This window comes from Lutra lutra, chromosome 3 (assembly GCF_902655055.1).
Source record: "Lutra lutra chromosome 3, mLutLut1.2, whole genome shotgun sequence".
Lineage (NCBI taxonomy): Eukaryota > Metazoa > Chordata > Mammalia > Carnivora > Mustelidae > Lutra > Lutra lutra.
This window is the reverse complement of record NC_062280.1, coordinates 94,743,446-94,766,974: the sequence shown is the minus strand read 5'-3', so window position 1 is coordinate 94,766,974 and position 23,529 is coordinate 94,743,446. Positions and strand designations below refer to the sequence as shown.

The window sequence follows — 23,529 nt, the reverse complement described above, 5'->3', positions numbered from 1 at the left end:
TGGCATTCTTTTCTGAGATTTAAATAGGACATAAAATTTTATGACATGTAGAGTATTTTCAATAACTGTTTCATTATTTTCCATAGGTAGTATAATAATATCAAGAAAAAATATCAATAAAGTATCCAGAGTACATTATCTGGGGGAGAGCAAGGTAGTTTGAAGTTTGTATAATGACAAATGTTGGTCCACTTTCCACATTGTACTGTAGATTTGTGAATAGCTGAGTTTCTCTTTCCTTCCTCCATTTTGTTTATAATCCTTTCTCTTCTTGTACACATAATATAGGTGAGAAAACTAAGAATTATAGTTGTTTGTTCTGTTATTATAAAAGATAGGGGCGCCTGGACGACTCAGTCAGTTGAGTGTCCAACTTGATTTCAGCTCAGGTCAGGATCTCAGAGTCATGAGGTCAGGCCTCTTGTTGGGCTCTGCACTCAGCAGGGAGTCTGCTTGAGATTCTCTCGCTCCCTCTCATTCTGCCCCACTCCCCACTCATTCTCACGCGCTCTCTCTCTCTCTCTCTCTCCCCCTCCCTTCCCCCGCTCTCTCTCTAAAAGAAATGGATAGATCTTAAAAAATATAGAAGATAGATGGTACTTCACAATATTAAATTCTAATTCCTTAGTGATCACAAAACAAAGAATGTTATAGGATGTAGTATATAGCATAGGTATAGTTTGAATACTAGTTTGCTATGAGAAACCCAAACTCTGATACCTTATTAGCATTAAATTTAGATGGTTGCTTGACTAGTAGCCGTTGAGTTTGCATGAGGTCTTTATATTGTAAGTAGTATTTGAACTGGAAAAAAGAACATTTTTAGGGAATTGTGAGCATATTCATATGCTCAGGAATCTTTCCTTCATCTAAGTACTTTTGCTTTTAGCTAGAAATGGGAAGACAGAGGACAATAGTGTGAACTATGGCCAAGATCTAGTCATCTGGCCATCTGTGCCACAGTCCTCAGAAACACAAACAAAACTGAGTGATCAATATGACCGTGAAATTTTACTCCTGGGCATATACTGAAAATAATTGAAAACAGGCAAGCAAACAAGTACATATATAAGCATGTTCATAACAGCACTATTCACAATAGCCAAAAGATGTTCATCAACAGATGAACGGATAAAGGAATTGTGGCATATACATACAATGGAATATTATTCCATCATAAAATGGAATAAAATAGTGTATATGGTACAACATGGATGAGCCTGCAAAATATTAGGGTAAGTGAATAAAGCCAGACACAAAAGGTCAGTAATTGTATAATTCTATTAATACAGAATGCTCAAAAGAAATAAATCTGTAGAGACAGAACATAACTTGGTGCCTGCCAGAGTATGAGAAGAGGAGGGGGTAATGGAGAGAAAATGCTTAATGGGTAAACGGTTTTATTTTGGAGTGATGAAAATGTTTTGAAACCAGATAGAGGTAGTGGTAGCACAACATTGTGCTTTACTAAATGTTACTGAAGTGTTTACTCTAAAGTGGTTAATAGTACATAATGTGAATTTCACCATGTTAAATTATTAAAAAAAAAAATAGAGTGGCCACATTGAAGCAGCATCACATCCTATATTCTCAGAGTCACAATTGGTTTAAATACATCTACTCCATGAGGAGAGAATGCAGAGTTTGTCATTATTGATCCTAGGGAGGCTGACGAGGGCTGGAAGCAATTTCACAGTCTTCTTGAAAGATGAATTCAATTTTCCCTCTTAAATATATTCTATTTTATTATGACATTAGATTATCAGAGCTTGTGGAAATCACTATTAATGGCTAAGTTTCTGTCCCATGTGCCACTTTATTTTCCATGCTTGCCTGAGATTTCAGTTGGTCTCATTGATCCATCCGAGAAAATGAAAACAGGAAAGTATAAACGCTCTTCTTTTGAGATGGATTCTCTTTCTACAATGGGAAGGTAATTATACTGATGTGGATGGGCAGATGAGGTTATTCAGGCTCAAGTGCTTTATTTTTGGCTCTTAAATGGTTTAGATTCACCAGCCATATAAATAAAATTATCTGGATAATTATAAATAGTTTTTATAGTTTATTTGAACCAGCCTGTGAAGCTGTTGGTGGTTATTTGTACACATATATGAGTGGCAAAGCAAGTGCTTTCCATGGCAGTGACATAAATCTCTAGATTTTCAGAAAGAAGACCATTAGGTTTTTGTGGCTTACATCTTTGAAAACGACAGTTTTTTTTTTTTTTAAAGCTTTGTGTATTTTGAGAGCTGTCCCATATGCTGAAGCCTTGTTATGTATGTTGCATAAATGATTTATAATCCTTAGAATATCTCTGAAAAGTGTTTTTATTTCTTTATTACAGATGAAATAACTGAGGTTCCAGAAAGTTAGGTGACATACTCAAGAGGATAAGTGGTGCTAGGATTCCCCTTCATTTATTTTTATTTTTATTTTTATTTTGTTTTTAGGATTTGCCTGTAAACACTTAACTGTATACAGCTAGGACACTTTGTAACTAGGATCCCATTGTGCAGCTCACTCACAAATTAAAGACCCTGCTTATGACTAGTGGTTTGGTTTCCATAAAGAAAATTTCATCTGTTTGCTCCCATGTATGAATTAGCCTGTATAGACAAGCTATCAAAATGTTGGTGGGATTATTGACATTTAACTGCACTGAGGAAATAGGTATATCAGTTGATATGAAAGCTTAGGTTTTAAAAAGCATTTGAGCTCCTGACATGAATACTGAGGGTGCTGAATGATGATTGCAGCAGGTGTTAAATTTGGGTCATGGCAAACCTGAGCAACTGGGAATTTAAGGAAGGCAGAAATATGACAGAAGTTGTGTGTCTGTCTAAGTCATTCATAATTTAATGTCAAATCACTCTTCTAAAGTGGATTTCCTCTTCTCTTCTGGCAGCTTCCCTATTGTCTTCTGAATACATTGTATTTTCCTACCACCCTACTTTTGTTGGTACTTTCATTGCCTGAAGTAGCCTCTTTCATTTCCACCAAGTTTCTACCATTCTGTTTTTCCTTGTTGAAAGCCTTCTGCTATCATGTTGGACCCCAGAGGACCTTCTCTTCCCTGAGCTACTATAGTAGTTTCTGTTGGAAACACATCTTTGGAATTTGGCATTTACTTTGGACTAAGTTTTCTCTGTATATGTTTATAGCTCATCTCTGTTATGAATCATGAACTCGAGGGGGGTAAATAATAGTATCTTTGTCAATTTTTACCTCATCATATGCCTTGGACATAGTACATATTCCTCAAATAGTATTTGATATTTGTATAACTCTTGAAGGCTTGGTTTTCTGAAAACATATTCATAAAAATACCACTTCTAGGAGATATTATTCTCAAAAAAGGATGGTCACTGGTCCAGTAAGGCCAAAAACACTACCCACCTTTCTCACCCTAGGAAATTTACACTGTACGTTGGCATTTTCAACACTCTGAGTAGTTCTTCAGTAGTGAGACCAAGTTTACTGTTTTAACTCAGTATTCACACTTTTCTCTCAGTTTTTTGTAAGAGCCCTACTAATGCCTATTATTCACCCCAAAAAAGTGCTTTGCCAGATACTGCTTTAAAATGCTTTGTAGCGGCACCCGGTGGCTCAGTGGGTTGAGCCTCTGCCTTCAGCTCAGGTCATGATCTCAGGGTCCTGAGATTGAACCCCGCATCGGGCTGTCTGCTTGGCAGGGAGCCTGCTTCCCCCTCTCTCTGCCTGACTCTCTGCCTACTTGTGATCTCTCTTTCAAATAAGTAAAATCTTTAAAAAAAGCTTTGTATAAAATCTTAAAGAAAAGCTTTGTATAATATTATGAATATTAATACTATTCACAAATGTGAAAATTGACTTTTGATTAGATGCAGGTTGGGCATTTGTTTGGTCTCCTTGCTTCTGTACTTGGGAAAGCACCATTCCTCAGCCATGTTAGGGTGTGTGTGTGTGGCAGAGGAAGACTATCTGTGTGCATGTGTATATATGTATAAAATACAGTGTGGACTCAACCTGAAAATGGATTAAGACTGAAAAGAGAATGGTTGGGACTGGTCTTTCAGCTTGATTATCTGCTAGAATCTCTATTACTTCTCATAATATGCTTGAAAAGTTTTATTTCTACCTCAGGGGCAATGAGCCTGGCCTCATTTACAAATATGAATGCAGATATTAACAGTGTACTGTCTTCTCCTCCAGGTGGTCTTGCTCACTGTCGGCTGGTTTTATTTACTTCCTCAGCAAAGGAATATCCATCTCCTTGGAATTAGACACAATGTGGTTAATGGGAAAAGCAGAAGTTTTGGATTCAGAAAGTTTTAATTTGATTCCCAACTCAGGCCTGTGTGACCCTGAGCAAGTTTTCCTTCCAGAACCACTGACTCCTAGTCTATAAAACAAAATGGGTTATACCTGCCTCCAAGAGCTTCTTACAAGGATAATGCCTGGCATAGAGGAGATGCCCCATAAACATTAGTTATTATTTTGCATCAAGCAGATTATGACAGGAGAATTCCACGGGTGTAAAGTCACGGAGATAAAATTCCCTCTTTCCTGTAGATGCCATTCCATTCTCTGTGTTGTTACTTCAAACTATAAATGACATCATTATTCTTCGTGTCTTCTGTTTTTATGAGGTGAGAGTGAACAGGGCAAATACTAAGAGTTGAACTATTATTCATGAAGAGTAACACTAGGATTATAAGAATAGGAAGTAAATAACCTAAAAGAGAATTTTAAAAATTATTATAGTTATTTGAGATATAGAAAAGTAACTTAGATATGATCCCTTTAGTCTTAACATCTGTTCATTGTGAACAAACAAACAAACAAAACTACCCCCCATTATTAAATATATATGTGTGTGTTTTCATTTGAGTAATTCATCAGATCATTCAGAGGGGGACTAATAAATGTATTATGGAAAATTTCATTTGGGCTTTCAACTTTTGTGTCAACATTATATAATTTTAACCACATGTCCCTTTCCACTTTGGTTTGGTATTATTTACCATGAGGTCCAAACAGAACAAAAGAACCATCATGTGATAACTTTGCCTAAAGTTACAGTTTTGGAGATAAAAAACACACTATGGATAATTAGAATGATGTAACTCTTTATAGCATAGGAGAGAATGTTCAACATAAATTGAGGTTTGCATACCAACAGACTACTCTGGCGCCTGTTTTGCAGAAACACGTATACTTATTACACATGGTTGTTAATACAAGGTCAATCATGTCCATCCGTAGTCATCCATGGCTAAATTGTTCCTGGAAGAAGCCCATTTTGTCCTTGTGAAGGATGACAAATGAGAGTTTTGCTGTGGCATCTACCTTTCTAAATGCCAAATGATCTCCTGGCAGTTTTCCTTGACGTAAATATTATGAATTGCTGAAGAAGCCATCATTTTTCACACTTTATTGGTTTAGACACCAGGTGAAGTCCTCTCGGCTACAGTGAAATAACAGAGGAAGCAACACACCTAAATGTTCCTTAACTGTCCTTAACTGTGCATTAATCAGCATCTGTCTCAACCTGGTTGATTACAGGAGAAGATGTATCAGGGAGTCTCTGCCCAGCATCCCCGCCTCCTGAAAGGAAGGCTTGTGAAATTCCCTGCCGAATGGATTGTGTGCTTAGCGAGTGGACAGAGTGGTCATCTTGTTCCCAGTCTTGTTCAAATAAAAACTCAGATGGGAAACAGACCAGGTCAAGGACTATCCTGGCATTGGCGGGAGAAGGTGAGTAATAGTAAGGGGTTCAACAGTGGAGTCAATTGCCTAGTTCTTATTTTTTTTCTAGTAGGCAACTGAGAAAGTCATATTGTGGAAGTAGCCACATACAGGTGATAGCTCTATTGCCGGAATCAAAATTTAGTCTCATTTCCATGCATGCCTTTTCTCTTTAATCCTCTAGTTACTCTAGACTGAGCACTGTATTTACATGAACTATCTTAGCCCGAACTTATGTATAGGTCATGGCAGTCAGATGGATGTTACTTTTCATTACACCTTCTTTGGGATAAAAAAAACAAGGTTTGACTGACACACATCCAGCTTCAGATGGCTCATACATTTGGGAATATAATTGGAATATGTCTGGTAAAAAGGGCTGCAAACGAGGAATCAAGAGATACGGCTTCTTGACCAGGAACTGCCACTAACGTTGGCCTGATTTCTTGTTCTGTCATGCTGGCGTGTTGTGAGAGGGAAGAAGATGAAGGCTCTGAAAATGGCTTTGAAGAAGCTAAAATGTGCTATGGAAATGTACTCGGGTGACATCAGAACAAATTGGAGGAGCAGCTGTTTCTATCATGTATAGCAATGGTCCCTGTCCCCAGATGCATGTGTCCTTTCTTTCAGGCTCTCCCTTGGCTTTGTCTGCCTATGGCTCAGTTAGAACAGCAGGATAGTGTGGCCACTGGCTGTGAGGAGCTCCTTTTGAAACAAGATTCTGTTCTGTGATCCTGAAAAATGGGGCCAGGGTCAAGATGAATGAAGATTTTCATATTCTTCAAGTGCAGTTGCTTCCCGCTCTTGTCTTTTATATTTCTGGAAGGAGAAAAAAGTCAGTAGTATTTAATGGGAAAAAAATAACAAGAATAACAAAACCAAGGTCACAAATCTTTTTGAGCATTTGGCCCACTGAATAAAACATCATAGGGTGGAAGAGTAGGAAAAAAATCAATATTTTAGATAAATGCCAGTTTTTACATGGATATAAAAATGTGAAAGAAAAGACAGTAATGAATTTTGATTTTCTGACTCACCCAGGAGTGTAAGGATGAACATCTGTCTGGTCTCCCTGCCAGTGGATAACACATTGTCAGGTATTATTTTAGAGTGTAAGGATGGGCTCTCTTCTGCCAAACTTTAAGAGACAACTTCTGGATTTCTCAAATTGCAGTAAAATGTATTGCTTGATGGAGAGTGGGTGTTTTGAAATGATTCTCTGAGAAAAATAATGCTCTCTTAGGAAAAAGAGGCCAGGTACAGGTAATGTGTGTGTAAGTGTGTATATTTGACCCTGATATCACTTCAAGGTCATGGCTACTGTATCTAACTGACTAATCTATGTAGTCATCATGTTACTAAAATAAAAGCAGATTTCTTTGGAGTTTATCTCAGAGATACATAATGCAAAGGTGGAAAATGGAATCTGTCTTTTGTTGTTGTTGTTCCTGTTGTTGTTTTTGGTCTAATCCGTGTATACTGCTGCCTATTAGGAGGGAAAAGTGAAAGATATTGCCCTCTGATTGTACTCAGGACAAAAGGGCCATGGCCCTAGAGTGGGCAGAAGGGTACAGACACCAAGCCTTTGGAATCCTGTGTCAAAAATACCATCTTTCTGGACCATTAAAACAGCAAAAACAAGGGCGCCTGGGTGGCTCAGAGGGTTAAAGCCTCTGCCTTCAGCTCAGGTCATGATCCCGGGGTCCTGGGATCGAGAACCACATCGGGTTCTCTCCTTGGCGGGGAGCCTGCTTCCTCCTCTCTCTCTCTCTCTGCCTGCCTCTCTGCCTGCCTCTCTGCCTACTTGTGATTTCTGTCTGTCAAATAAATAAATAAAATCTTAAAAAAAAAAAAAAACAGCAAAAGCAACAAAAATAAGAACGACATAACAATAGCAACCTGGTAATAACAACAGCAACAACTATGTATTCTTTTGGATTTTGATTTTCACAGGTGGAAAACCATGTCCCCCTAATCAGGCCCTCCAAGAATATCGTTCATGCAATGACCATTCCTGTATGCAGCTCTACTGGGAGACATTACCTTGGGGCCCCTGTTCTGAAGACACATTGGTAACTGCTCTTAATGCAACCATTGGCTGGACTGGAGAAGCTACATGTGGTGTGGGCATTCAGACACGGAGGGTCTTTTGTGTCAAGAATCACGTGGGACAAGTGATGGCCAAAAGGTATCTCCAATAACTTATTGAAAGTGCGTTTGACTCTTAAAGACTAGAATATATCTCTCAAAAACAAAGGTAGAGTTATAATATGGATCATTAGTAAGGTTACAATACATGCATTAGCCAGTGGAAAGTAAGTGTGGCCCACAAATAATGAATCTGTTTGAGTAATCCAACATTTTCTTGACCCCATCTCAGTACTTCTGGTGTTTTTTTCAATCATGTAAAGACTAGGTCAATGTGAGGCAAAGTTCTCCACTTTGAAAGGATAGGGTTGTGTTAACACTCGCTGATGGGTTCCATTGATCTCTTACACAGTGGGCAATAAATCCATATAGCCATTTGAATAGACTAATTCATGCCTGTAAGTAGGTTGTGATCCCATACATGTTGGACTCTGCGCCTGAAGATAGACAGTTAAAGAACAAAACAAAACAAAAGTAGTAGAATAATTTGGATGTGGGAAATAGGATATAGATAGCAAAAAGGGTCAGGGACAATTGCAAGTGATAGAGGAAAAGAGTAATTAGGCAGAGAACTCAGCTGTGGGAGTTTTATCACACCAAATGAGGAGGTGTGACTTTTCCTCAGTCCATGTGGGAAGCCTTGTGGAAAAGAAACTGTAAGGGACTATGAAGTGTACAGTGATTGGGTAACCGTCCTGTCCATGGAGATTTCCTCATGGCTTGTTTCAACTAGGCTCTTCCTTGTGGTGGAAGACCCCACCGCCATCACAGAAGTGATATATCCCCAGGGATTGGGCATGCTCTATCTTTTGTCTAGTGTCACAAACAAGGCCACTTAGAACTTTTCTCTGGGAATTTCTGAATTGGGAAAATGAAACCTTCTTTTCATTCTGGTCATGAGGCTCTAAGTATATGAATTGACAGTTGCCATAGGCATGGTCCTAGAAGAAAAAGCAGGCAAAGGGAGTGGAAATGATGCTCAGAAAGAAGCAGAAACTGAAGGAGAACATTTTCTGGCAGCATCAAGCCCTGACCCATCCTTTTGAAGATAACCCTACCCTTCCTGGCAATGTGGGCAGACACATTTGCTCTTCCCTCTAATTCTATCCAGTTTGCATTGCTGTCCTAGGCAACTCAAAACACCTGATTAATTTCACCTTGGGGCACCTTGATACTAGGCTGTGGGGCTTATCCCAACTGGCATGGAAACCACAATAGTTGTGTGAGGAAAGTCGTAGGAGCTCAGTGGAGGGAAGTGAACCACTGATGGCAGAAGTAGTGCTGACTGGCCAGGTCCTGCTGGGGTTGGAGCAACCTGTGAGCTGATGGCTGTGCAGATGCAAGTCGAGATGATATGACTTGCAGTGAAACATAGTCCAGAAGACCTCCCCTCTCTCTCTTTCTCTCTCTTTCTCTCTCTCTCTCTCTCCAAGGGTGGCTTCTAGAGGGCTGGAGTTGGATGTTCTTAATTGCTGCAACCCCACACATTAACACAATGTCTGACCTATAGTTAGTGTACCATAAATGGCTGGAATCCAGGACTGAACAAGATTGATATGTAGGAAATTTATGGGGTTTAACAAGGATTGGGTATGAATTGCAGAAGATTGAGAAAAGCTGAGGTCTATCCTTTGTTCAAGAAAAATTACGTGATCTACCATCCTACATTTTGCAAAGCAAAGGGGACTGTGGTAGAGAGTAATGACTAGATCAGATGTATGACCTTCTACTCTTATTAATTCATAAATATTATTTCTGCTTTAGACCTGACTCTACATTGCTTGTTCTGTTCTTTGGAATATCAAATTATGTCAGTTGTGTTTTGCAACTTTCCTGGTATGCGTAACACCGCGTGGACTGATCGAATCAGTGAGAGTTATAGCCAAACGTGGACAAAAATGTTTTACATATCATGTGGCTCAGGTGAAAATCTAAGTCGTGGGGTTATGGTAAAATCCTAAAAGGCTTATAAAGATATTATGCAGACATGAGAATTTCTTTTATCTTGGTCTGAGTTGCAGCCTTGATAATGTTCATTTCTATGGTGTAAATTTTCAGCTGCTTAAAAAGGATGCATGAAATATCAGCTTGAATATACAAATAAAATTAAATATGGCTTAGGTATGGTAGTAAACTCTACATATAAAATGCAGCAGACTATTATTCCTTATCATGATGAGTCAATTTGGCATGCCTGATGTCTGATCTTCTCCCTGACACGAACTTTACAGCTCTAAACCAGAACAGGAAAAATCTACTTGATATGAATACGGTTTGTTTATTCCTTAGCAAAGGGACATTAGAATTAAGAGCAACACCAAATAAATTGTCACATTTAAAGGACTATTTGGACATGAGAATTTGGATTATGTGATCTGGGAGCCCCTTTTCTATTTTTATAATTACTTCAAATGACAGTTGTTTTTGTTTTTTTTGTAAAAGTCTGAGCACATACATGCCATTATTGTGAATAACCCCTAGTTCTGCTCGGCTTACCATCACAAAAAATGAACTGTACAGATATTTTCCCTAACACACACACACACACACACACACAGAGGCATTGCTGATTACTTTTTACACTGCTAATGAAGCTGGAGACTTAACAACTTAGGATGAATTCTTACTGTATGTCTCCAAACAAGCCTGCTAAATATGGGAGCCTGAATTGACTTGAGTAAAATTTATTAGAAATTTTTAGGTTAAGGACATTAATTGAGCTAAGAAATTAATAACTAGTGTCCAGTGAAGCACATAGTGAGATAGTGAAACTATCATCAATAGAAAATATATTTTACTCTGCCCTTTGGAAAAATATCTATTTTTGTTCTTTTTTATGTGAAAGCTGTTGCAGTGGAAAGAGATTCCCTGCCATTTGTGAAATCCTTGGGGTGGGGGTATGGGAATAGGAGTAGCAAAGGAGAAGGAAACATCCTAAAGAAGGAGGGGCCTTCAGGGGAGAAGGAAGCAACTCTCCACGGAACGGATGGGCTCATATAATGTGTTTTATCTCCAAGCCCACTGCACTGGGAGGCAGAGTTCTTTGCAAGTTCTCGCTTCCCTGGTTTGGCGTTTGGTTTCTATTCAGTTGTATAGGTGAGACTGTTACCATTGTATGAGTAATAGAACTGATCATATCAGAAAATGAAAACTAGCCAGGGCAGAAGTGGAACAGAAGTGAGAGCTCATTGGGATAGTTCTGGGGTTTTGTTTGGTTTTGTTTCACTATTCATTGTTTTTTTTTTTTTTCAGTTGCGTGTACAAAAAATAATATTAAAAAAGATTAAAAGCACACAATTTGGAGCCTTCCGAAAGTCCTGATAAGGCACTTTTTCTGCCTTTAATGTGAAACACCTGGCATTGTGTAAGATAGAATAATACAGAGTTCCGTTTAAACATTTAATGTTGACAGAGTTGGCAGGTTTGCCCCAATAGCTGACTGAGACATGCACTGGTTCCTGGGTAGGAGGACTGATCAAAGAAATGGAGCATTGTCTCTGCATCTTGATTATGGAGGCGTAACTAAAAAATGGCCGGTCTTTGTACCTCAGTTTGATGCATTTTAGCACAGTGCTTATAAGGAGCCGAAGGCTATGGGGCGACAACGAGATAAGAGTTATAGAGCATTCCAGTGCTGGTCCAAGGAAATGTATGTGCTGAAATGAAATACACTCATCCTTTTATTGAGAGCGCTGCCAGTCTAGAGTCTGAGCATTACGTGAAATTAGGAAGTATAAATTAGGACAAAAGCTAAGGTGCCATGCTTTGTTTACTAACTAAAAAGTGAATCCATATGTTTTCCTAGGTTTTAAGGCTTTAATTTTGTTTTGGAAATGGCCGGATGAATTAGCCTAATATCTCCAGGGATTTATTTATCTTCAGGCTCCAATAACATTGAATACTATTCAATCATTCACTTGCTGTTATTAAATATTTACACTGAGCTAAAATATGGCACTTTGAAGATATGATATAAGATGGAGTTCCACCATCAAATTAAAAATTAGTTTATGTATTGTGCATGCATACACAGGCACACAGACACACATAGACAGACAACACACACACACACACACACACACACTCAAACAGCATGAAAGTGGTCAAAAGCCTTTTTTTTGGTCAACGTCCGTACAACAACACAGAAAATAAACCTTACAGTTTTTCCTGTATGGAAGTGGGGGGCACACATGTTGCTAATGGTCAAAGAGAGTATTTTTGAAGACTATGAAGAAATTTATGAATATGAGAAATATGATGATTCTTGAAGGGGTAGACATCATGTGAATGGAAAGCAAGAGAAAGTTGAACCCCTGCAGAAAAGGTCAACCTTACTGGCAAAAGAAGTGAACTAAAAACCGTCTTCACTGACAAGAGAATATTTGGCTCCTGTCTGACCAGAAATCACGTTCCAGCTCATGGCCTCTATAAAAGCAAAATAACCTCAGCTTGATCTTTGCCACTGAGGAGATGATACTGTTTCTCTCTTATGGACTGAAGGGAAGAACATGCAGAGAGAAAGGGGCTGTATTAGGAAGAGTGGGTACTATGCACAGCGAGTGTTTATTGTGAGTGTTGCTAATCAGGGGTAAATCACGTAGGCAGTGTCCGTTCCCTAAAAGAAATGAACACCTACTCCTAAATGACGTGAGCAAAATCCCTGCAGGATCAGCCTTCCTCTCCAGAAAGCCCGAAGCCAGCGCCACAGATATTTCCAGGCTATGTTGCCCATGGATGAGTGAGTTCGAAGTGGTTGGTTGGGCATGGGGCCCCTGCTGCCCCACTGAGCATGAGGGAAGCTGGTGTTGCTCAAGTCACACTTTCATTTCCAGCCATACACCAGGCACTGTTGGAGAGGAGTTAGAATAAACAACAGCTCAGTTTAATTTTACTAGATCTCAGAGCGTGAATAAAGGACTTGGGAATGGTTTTAGTGGCTTTTGCTATCTCTAGTAAAGTATGACATAAATTTTCCTTACCCGAGTAGCTTGTTTAAGTAACACTATATTCTCACAAAGACACTCTTCTTCCTCTTGTTTTGTTTATTGAGTTGATCTCTTTGATAGACGGCATTTCTGCATATGCTAAGGATGATTAATAATAATGCCAATAATAATTTATTGAACAATTCTGTTTCTGTGAGTGTCTCCATTTTCCATTTTTATCCAAGTGTTATATAGTCCATAGAAGAAGTAAAATCAGAGAGACTAACGACGACCAGCAACAGGTCCCACCCATCTCCTGCTCCCTTTAGTATCCCACATCTCAAACAATCACAACTACATTTTAACAGTTGTTCTGTTTTCTCTCTGTCTGTCTCTGTCTCTCTCTCTCTGTTTTGACTTGGTAAGCCTTCACATGGTTCACAAGTCATAATGACACGCAAGGAGAAATATATAACAAAGAGAAGCCTGATCTGATGCTTCCAGCCCTGCTCCCACCCCTCTCTCCCTGCCCCCTGTCCTGCCACTGGCAGCCACTTATATTGTCTTCTCTCCATCCATTGTATCTTTATGTCAGTACAAGCAAACACAAGTGTATATTTTTCATTCTCTTCCCTTTCTCATGTTTACCTCTTAACTCTAGATGATACATTTCCCACACGTCATTCATACATGTCCTCACTTACCGATTTAAAATGCCCGTTCCTTGATTCCCTCTCATGAAAACAATGAACCTTAGCCCATTTACACCAAGTCCTGTCTCAAATCCCAGATTGTTGGTGTTCTGTGAGTAGGTTGCAATAGTACTTTTGATTGATCTTTTTAGAACTTTATTTCTGTTTTCATTTATATTTAGATCGTCACTCAGCCCGCCGGCTTTGTCAGATAAGCACATCCAAGCCTCCGCTCCTTGTCTCCCTCCCCTTCCATCCCCCTGCTTTGTCCATGGTGTCTTTACCTGATGGTGGCCCGAATGATAGCATGTACGTTCTGTTCCATGGTCAAGTTCAGTCTTTCACGTTTGGCTTATATATTGTTTTTCAAGTTTTAAAACCAAGAAAATGTTTTCATTTTGATCATTCCCTAAATTGATGAAGTTTGATGTCAGCCAGATTCTTGGATGACAAATCTTTCTTCCTCTTCTCCCACATCCATTATTGCCTATTCTCTTACTTTTTCTTGATGTTTAAAAACTGGACAGCCTTTGCGTTGTCATGTTCGTCATTTTGTATTCAGTTGGTGGACTTTTCACCTGAACTGTCATTCTTTCATCAGCTCTCTGCGTTTTTTTTTTTTTAATTCATTATTGCCTCATTAACTTTATCTCCTCTATTTTCTCTTCTGTCCTTCAAGAAGGTCTGTTGATTATCTGAACTTGCTACACTGGTGTTTTGTTTTTGTTTTCCCTATCATAAGTTTGCTCAAATGGTCTCTCCCCATGTGGCTTTGGGTCCATTGATGATTATTCCAGTGCCTCAGTTTATCATGTAAAAATGAAGGTTATACTACCTCTCACTGTTGTCATTAGGAATAAATGAAAGAAGCTAGCCAAAGCCCTTAACTCAGCGCTGCCTACTTAATACCAGAGCTCATGCTGTTAAGTCTTACCCAGAGGGCATTTATGTGCTTTATGAGGAACTTCTGGGGACAGAATTTAAAATGCAAATATACATTGCTGAGTGCTTTCCTATTTTACTTTTTGGCATATCACAGTCTTAGAAGATAATGTAGTTTTTAGTCCTCTGTGTTCATAAAACAAGTAAGCAGGCAAGAAAACAAAAAAATCTTGATTGCCATTTTCTGAGACTTTAGTTCTTCCAAGTGATTATGAATCAATTGACTGTAGATTTTCCTCCCAAGTGAGAGCATTTATTATTAGCAAAATAACGGAACTACAGTGTTTCTCTGGTTAATGCTAGTTAGTATATTTGACATTTGCCATCTGTCATATTTTGCTCATCACTCTACATGTTCTGAAGAGATACCTGCCAATCGGTTAAATATTTTAAAATTCTGTACCATTATCAAAGAGGTAGAGTACATTTACATGGTTTTCAATAATTTTTGTTTCCCAGTATGGTCATATATTCATATAGTGGCTTGTATTTTCCTATTCCTTTTGTAGAATATCACTGATTTGATATATTACCCTGAATAAAATGCTTTTCAAAAAATATATCAGATATATTCATTCTGAAAAAAAAAAAAGTCATTTTGAATTGATGCTGATGATGACACTTTCTGGTGAAGGCATTTCCTTTCATTAGTTTCAGGGATTGCTTTTTTCCTGGATGAGTGGAAAGTATTTTGGTCTTTAAGTCAAGAGAGCTGACATTGCCTTTGACTCGCTTCTGGCTGGGAGCTTTGGGCAAGCAGCCTCCTGGCTCTCTCTTCCTTGTCTATAGAAGGAACATCAGGGCCTCCATGTTTTCTGTTCTGAAATCCTGTAGTTCTCCGCTAAACCACTTACTTCTTCCAAGAGGCATTGATATTGTGTCTTCACATTGACAGGTGTCCAGATTCAACTCGGCCCGAAACAGTGCGTCCTTGCCTTCTCCCGTGCAAAAAAGACTGTATTGTGACAGCTTTCAGTGAGTGGACGCCCTGCCCGAGGTCCTGCCAACCAGGTTGGTGCATTCTGGTTTTAGTGCTTTTCTTCCTACCACCTGAATTGTATTCCCCTACTGCTAAATAAATGAGAGACTGTAGAATGTGAGCATCCTTCTTTTCCATTTGCATGTCCCCCTGGCACACACGGCAAACACGGTTGGTAAAACTTGTAAATGAAGTCTTGGATTTCCAGATCCATCAGGACTTGGCAGGGAAAACATATTCCGTTAGTAGATGCCATAACATCCCCGGAGGGCCTTGCAGCAGTGCTCATCCTCTGGGAACCCTGCTGCGGTGTTTTGTACAGCCATACACATGTGGTTCCTTATAAAGCCTCATCACTGACACCATTTCTTTGTGGCTCCTGTGTGCTGCGAGTCTGACTAGAGGCATCTTTATTAGCCTGTAGGGCCTTAAGCATTGTGCTTACATCACTGATAAATATAAGCCTGTGAAAGAACAAGGGCAGATATGTAAAAAACATTGAATATGTGTAGGAATTGACAATATAAGATTTGTGTTTCTTTATTATAAATGGTGATACTTTATATACCTGGGTGTGTTTGGAAGGCAACGATCTGAGATACTTAATAACTACGTCCTAAAAACACACAGGAGCACTTTGGTAAAATGACCCTCTTTCTTAGAAATGTTTATTGTACCCCCCACACACATCCTAGCCTCCTCTGGGTAGTCATGTCCTCTCAGGCAGGACAAGGCTGTACTAGCCTCCTGGAGGAAGGGGCAGGAAGCACCACATGCAGTTCTGGGGGGAGAGAACCTTCCCCAGAGATTGAGAGCATTCACACCTTTCCTTGGGAAATTCCATCCCTGAGCATCCAGAATGCCCCACATTTTTTGTGTCACACGCTGTCATGGGTGTGATTTGAAAAGATGACCAACATTGACATAGTTCTGCCCCTGACACATCAAATGCCCTCTCAGTGGTCGGTAAAGGGATAGTGGCAGCTACAGAACATTGTCCCCATCAGTGTCTTATATTGTGATATTGGGGAACCTGTTTAAGGTTTTCATAGCCTGTGCCATTTCATCTTCGTACTGTTCTTTTGTCACAGAATTAATATGGTTGTATCCAGTGAGCTTCCTTATGGATAGCATTAAAATGAATATTTGGGATATGAAATAGCCTTGAAAAATACAGTAGAATATTTTTCTGATTTTTTGAGGAATAAAAATAACAGTCTCCTCCAGACACTTTTCCAAACTTACTTTCTTGAATGGGGATATAAAGTAAGTGAGCTGAATGGGCGAGGTCATGCCGCTTCTAGACAGAGCAGGACAGAAAAGCTATGATCTCTCTGAACCATGTGAAAGGCAGCATCTAGGAGGCTGACTTTCGGAATTTTAATGGGAATACATTTAAAAGACATTCAAAGATAAGTAAAGATAAATATTGGGAAAATGCAGGAAAATACAATAAGCTATGATGAAGGAGTTTTATTGAGATTCGGCTATTTCTTTTAGTTTCTTCCCCATGAGAGATTAGCATAATTTCTCTGTTAAGTGATTACGAGAAAGACTGAATTAACAGAACATCCCCTGGCAGCCAGATATTGGTGTTGGAGCTGTCAGGGTCCCCTGACGCTGGGGGAGGCACATTAGTTTTGTTGAGCCAGTGCGCCCTAGTGGCCAGAGATTACTTCGGCTGCGGCTCTTGCATGTACTCTACATTCAAGAAAATTCTCTGTTGCCTGAGAGCCTTCCCGCACTGGCTAAGGATGGAGGAATCAGAGAGCATGGGAAATAATTGCTCTTCCAGCAATTTTAAATTTTACTTCAATTTCCAGAGATTCAATTAGTTATTTAAATAGTTGGCATTGTAATGAAAATAGTTCTAAGCCTCTGTGGTCTTCTTTTTTTTTTTTTTTTTGCCTCCAATTTTTCAAGCCTAGGTAATTCTTTTCACAGCCCGGCAGCCAGGGGACCTGGAGGAGCAAAGATTCAATTTTCAGATTTATTCCAACTTTCCACTTCAATCCTATTTACCCTCGTTTAGTTTATACCTTGGGGCCATTATATTATTAAATAACTGTGGGTTAATTAGGGGGGGCCATGAGGAGGAGGAGAATACTGAAGGAAATGGTACCTCTAAACCTGTGGTCCTCAGACTTTATTGTTTCCGAATCATCTAGAAGCATTACTAAAATGCAGATTTTCAGCTTCATAGCTAGAAATTCTGATTCAGTCACTTTGGGATGGCCCCCCAAATGTGAGTTGTAAGTAGCTGCTCCTGAATGGTAATGCACTCTCCTTCTGATGATTTAAAAAACAAAACAACAAACAAACAAAAGTCTGTGAACAAACACTGCTTGAACTCCAGGCATACGGTCTGTTTTGCAGCTTCTTGAATGTATTATGTTCTTCCCAGCTCAACCGTCGTAGAGTGTGACAGCTAAGAACACGACGCTGGAGCCCCGTGGGCAGGGATGAGTTTCAAAGTTTGTTCTGTGATGGGGACACATTAATTCATCTTTCTGTGCCTCAGTTTTCCTTGTTTATCAACAGGGTTAATAGTCACAGCTACATATATGACAATCACCTAGATCCCTGCCTTGCATGGAGTAAGCACTGGGCAAGCGTTTCTGTAGTTGCTCTGGGCCTTTGCACCTGTTGTGTTTGAAGCTGACACTGTATTCAGATGCCCCTCCTCTTTTGACCCTGTGCATTCACAGGGACCTGCATTAGCAGACTTTCCCCAGGAATGCTTTTCTCATGTTCCATATCTCCCAGATGTGTTAGGCTGTCCCCAATATACCTCATTAACTAGATCATCCCAGGGCATCCTGCACATCCCCTTTTATGATATCCCCATAGTTATCTTTCCATGTCAATATTGCCCTTGCTCTAAGTCCATGAATGCAGAGACTACTTCTGTCATCTTCACTGCTAGATCCTCTAAACCCAACACAGTATGGGACATAGTTGTCACTCAATAACTACTTTTTGAATGGACCGATGTCCTGTAAAGAGAGAGAATGGTGTGACCTTGAATCTAAGCAGGATACTCTCTGTCCTTGAGAGTGTCCTTCAAAATATACTTTGGAGAATGGTGTTCTTGAATAATACCTTTCAAACTTAAATGCTCATATAAATCCCTGGGGATCTTAATAAATACAGATTCTAATTTAATAGACCCAGATGTGGCCTGGAATTGTACCTTTCTGTAAGCTCCCAGACAATAACTATGTTTTGGTTATGAGGCTCCAGGACAGAGTGGGGTTAATTTGAAATTTTTGAGCAAGGCAAAGACACGGTCGAAGTTGTAAAGTGAGAAGCATAGCCTAGGAACAAATCAGCAGGTGAGGACACAGGTAAGGTACGGTGTGGGGTGAAGAGAAGTGGTTTAACCTACACTGAGGGGGCACCTGGGTGGCTCAGCAGGTTAAAGCCTCTGCCTTCAGCTCAGGTCATGATCCCAGGGTCCTGGGATCGAGCCCCACATCGGGCTCTCTGCTCTGCGGGGAGCCTGCTTCCCTTCCTCTCTCTCTCTGCCTGCCTCCCTGCCTACTTGTGATCTCTCTGTCAAATAAATAAATTAAAAAAAAAAAAAAAAAACCTACACTGAGAAATCAGGAGAAACATGGGCCAGAGCAGGTGACAACCTCGGCTCATGAGGAAGGAGCAACTCTTTTTTTGCAGCTGTGGTTTCAGATTGGTTCACCAAGTTTATGTTCACAGTCCCCAAATTTGGCTGCATAATGGAATCACCTTTAGATCTCTAGAATACACGTTTTTTTTTTTTTAAAGATTTTATTTATTTATTTGTCAGAGAGAGAGAGGGAGAGAGAGCAAGCACAGGCAGACAGAATGGCAGGCAGAGGCAGAGGGAGAAGCAGGCTCCCTGATGAGCAAGGAGCCCGATGTGGGACTCGATCCCAGGACGCTGGGATCATGACCTGAGCCGAAGGCAGCTGCTTAACCAACTGAGCCACCCAGGCGTCCCTCTAGAATACACTTTTAATTTATGTTTGGGTTCTACTCCAAGACACTATGATTTAATAGGCTTTTCATACGATCAGGGAATCACTGGGTTAATATGAACCTCCAGCCAAATCCATTTGAAACCTCTCAGAGAGCCAAGGTGGCTTCGGGGACCTGAGTGTAGGAGCGATTTGTGCCTTAGCAATGGATGAGTTGTGTCAGCTTTTATTTGGCCCTGGATGGCTTCCTGAACTAAATCCTAGGACTTTAAAGTATTCTCAAGCTATGAACATCTCTAGCTAGTAGCCAGCCACTGCTCCTGCCATCATTCTCCTCCTCAAATGTGTCTCTCTTTAAATGCTTAATGATAGTCCCACACTTTTCTACGCAAATCAGGTATTTGTCAAGCTGTGAACCAGTTGTGGCCTCTCTGATTTTTAAGTGTCAGGAATAAATACACCGAAGGATCAAGTACCAGTCTTTGGTAATTTTCTTGCTGTTTTCTTTTATTCTTCCTTCAGCCTATGGAGCAATTCCTGCCTGAAGTAGCCAATGGTATTTGCTTAATAACAACACCTGTTTTCTTATTGTAGAGGTTCTCAGCCCTGTGCAGTTTTTTGTTTGTTTGTTTTTCAATGCACGGATGTCCAAGACTCTCCCTAGCCCCTGTTAGTCAGAATCTCTCCATGCTGAAGGGACACTTGCAAATTACAAGTTTCCTCAAGTGACTCCATAAGTGGTAAGGATGAGAAATACTCATTAAATGCTTTATATGGTGCAACATGCCGTCACATACATTTTAACCAAATGTAGGAGATCACTGATAATTGTTCGTTTGGGTTTGGTTGGGAATTATCTTGGCCACTGTTCTTGTAATCATCATGCTTCATGTTTTTACTTTAAAGTCACAGATCAGTACTGATTTTCCAGGAGTTCTCTCAGGTTATCTTTAAAGGGGCTTACTTTATATTTCTAGTGCTGAATTTTATGAAGTTTCAGACATACATAAATTAGTACAATGTTAATACAGAATATTAATGATTACTAGAACGTTCTCTTGTGTAACCATCGCCAAGTGAAAACAATCGTCAATTTATTTGTTTTCCCGTGCTCTTGTTTTCCCTGTGCTACCAGCATCCCCCTTTCTATCACCCAATCCATGGATTATTTTGAAATAATTCCCAGATGTGTCTACCACTTCTATTGAAGGGTAAATATGTAGTTATTGGGCTGGAAGATAAAATGTACCATATTCAAAATAGCTCCTTTTATGAATTCCTAGAAACCACAGAGCTAATGATTAATTATTTGTCAGTATCAATAATTAAAGGCTGAGGGAGCTCCTTGAACTTTCATCTCTAAGGGACAAGCTGGAGAGCAGTGTCATGGAAACAGGACGGGCAAAGGCAAATTGCTGCTGGGAATTGGTAGGAAACTTCATTTGGTGGTAACCTTTGTTCCTGTGTCAAGCCTCTTAGAGATAGGTCTTGAGGTTTTCACTATCAAAGAGAGTACTTTTTTTTTTTTTTTAAAAACAGCCTAGATGATGTGGTCCAGCAGTTAAGAGCATGGACTCTCAAGTCCCATCTTTGACACATAAGTCATTTCAGACTCCCTTTCAGCTTGCTGTGTTTCAGTTTCATCCTGTCTTAAATGAGATAATATTGGCATCTCTTTCCTACAGTGGTTATAAGGATTAACTGAAACTAGGGAGCATAAAAGAATGTCATGTACATGGAGATTTATTAGGAGTAGCGGAATGTAAGTTCCTTAGGAACAGGGAACTTGTCTTTATTATGTTGGTGTCCTGCAACATCATCTAGACCCCCTGTGCCAGTATGATGGCACTTGTTTCCGTGTCCGGGTTTTTCTTGACAAGACGATAACATCTAGAGGGCTGTTGTCTTCTGATTTCATTTATGAACTTGCAGTGCTTAGCACGATGTCTGGGACATGAAGGGCATTCAGCAGTTGTTGTTGAATGAATGAATACATGAACTCTGCATCTTTCCCACAACCGGTTCTAATTCCTAAAGATTTTGCTTCCATAAAGATGAAGTCATAGCATTAACACATTGTTTAGTTGATCCAGGCCAATTAGAGGGAAAGATATTGGTCTTTTAGAATGTTGGATTAGTCAAAAGTCACCTATCCTAGAATCCAGAGTTTCTCCCATTCGAATGGGAACTAACACCACCCTCTCTCTTCACTGTCCTCTTTCCAGCACACAGGATTCCCTCTTTCTTTCTCCCCGCAGGCCCATCAGTGCTTTTGTCTACCTGGGAAGTGGTGAATGGAGTACTAATTTGCATCAAATAAGGAGGAATCTAATGTGTTTGAGTAATCAAGATTTGGGCCTGGGACACTGGCCCCAAAATAGTGTCAAAGGAATTATGATGGTCTAATGACTTTCTTTGAGGAAGTAACCTAAATTTCAGTCATGACCTCTGTAAATATTAGATGTTATCTATTCCCAAGTGTTTTTGAATACATAAAATAAGGTGCGTATCCCACATACATGTCCTAAGCTCCAGCCTCCCAATGCAGAGCATAGGTGACTTTTTTTATACAGGCTCCACCAGGGTGACTTGCACTCTTTAGTCTATAATTTTTTTTAAAGATTTTATTTATTTATTTGACAGAGTGAGAGCGAGAGAGAGCGAGAGCGAACACAAGCAGGGGGAGCAGCAGAGGGAGAGGGAGAAGCAGGCTCCCTGCCGAGCAAGGAGCCCGATGCAGGACTCAATCCCAGGACCCTGGGATCACCACCCAAGCGAAGGCAGAGGCTTAACCATCTGAGCCACAGACACCCCTAGTCTATAATTTAAAGCCCACATATCACTACATTGTCCTTGTACTCAATAAATGTTCCTGAAAATTTAGTAGGAGGAGTGACAAACACTTGGGCTTGTGGAGATTACAGTTCTCAATCATATTCCTGCCAAACTGGGGAGTTGTGCTGATAAAAGCTATAAAAGACACTTTCCCTCAGTTCAGGGGGGAAGTAAAATAATGGATAAAATTTTCTTAATTTCATGTAATTTTTGCTCTTGTGTGTTTGTTTTTGTTTGGTTTGGTTTTGCTTTTAGTTAAAATTTGGCACCTTCTGTCAGCCTCTATTAAAACCCAGTATGAGGAGGATTTGATTTGGGAAAAATAAAATGAAAATGGTTTGGCAACAACAACAACAATTAAGAATATTTCATCAGAGCCCCTTGCCCATTTCCCAACATGAGCTGCTGCTCAGAGGTCGGAACTCGGCTGGTGCGAGCTACACCTCAACTTCAGAGGAAATATTAGTCTACATAAGAGCTGACAAGGAAGTGTTCTCAGTCCACACTCTTCCTTTTCGCCCTGGCCCCCTCTTCTTCGGCACCAGAGATTGATGTACAGCTATAGGGGCCTGGAGTTCACGGCATCACCAGCTGGGATTTTTCCTCACTTCCTACAATGGCCCCAGGAGTTGGGTGTAATCCCATATGGCTAAAGAGGTTAGGAGCCCTCAGCTCCGAAGGATGAAGTAACAGGTTCAAGGTTAGCCGCCATGCATGGCAGAGGCACAGCCATCGTGAAATGCGGATTCTGTGACTCCAGGGCCTGCCTGCTTTATCCCACCACAAGTTCTTTCTCCTGCCAGTAGGCACAGCTCGCTTTGCCTGTTTATTAGCAATTCAAGAATTTGGAGCCTAGGACTCTCAAACCTATGAAGGGGCATGACACCTCACAGACCTATCATACATTGCATTCACTTGCGCTGTTTCATTGACCATCGGACAGTTTGGTGAAACAGGAAGCTGTTCTATTAGGCCTGCTCCAAAGATGAGGTGAGAGGATTGGTCAAGGGAAGGACTCCTGGTCACCTGGGCCAAAAGGAGCAAAGGGTAGATGAAAATACCCAGGTTACATTAAACTTACCACATTGCCTTTCCTGGTGAGCCTGTATAGTTATAGGGAAAAAAAAGCTAGACAAGGTCAGACTTATCACTAAAAGGCTATAATATTGGCATGTCTTTGTTTCATCTCACTGTCTCTTCCTATCAAATTAATAAAAGCTGTAATTTATTGGTGCGCATTATCCTATTCTTACCTCAATCCTGTGTGGAAAGAACTATTATTACTCCATTTTACATATGAGGAAATAGAGGCTTGGGGATAG

General features: G+C 40.1%; 1 protein-coding gene across 1 annotated transcript in view; it reads left to right on the top strand.

Moving 5' to 3' along the window:
* THSD7B (thrombospondin type 1 domain containing 7B) overlaps nucleotides 1-23,529 on the top strand; it is a 742,649-nt gene that overhangs the window by 356,853 nt on the left and 362,267 nt on the right. Inside the window, exons 7-9 of the mRNA XM_047722487.1 lie at nucleotides 5,548-5,739; nucleotides 7,684-7,918; nucleotides 15,333-15,448. Of these exons, the coding sequence (XP_047578443.1) occupies nucleotides 5,548-5,739; nucleotides 7,684-7,918; nucleotides 15,333-15,448 (543 nt within the window). The remainder of the gene's footprint in view (nucleotides 1-5,547; nucleotides 5,740-7,683; nucleotides 7,919-15,332; nucleotides 15,449-23,529) is intronic.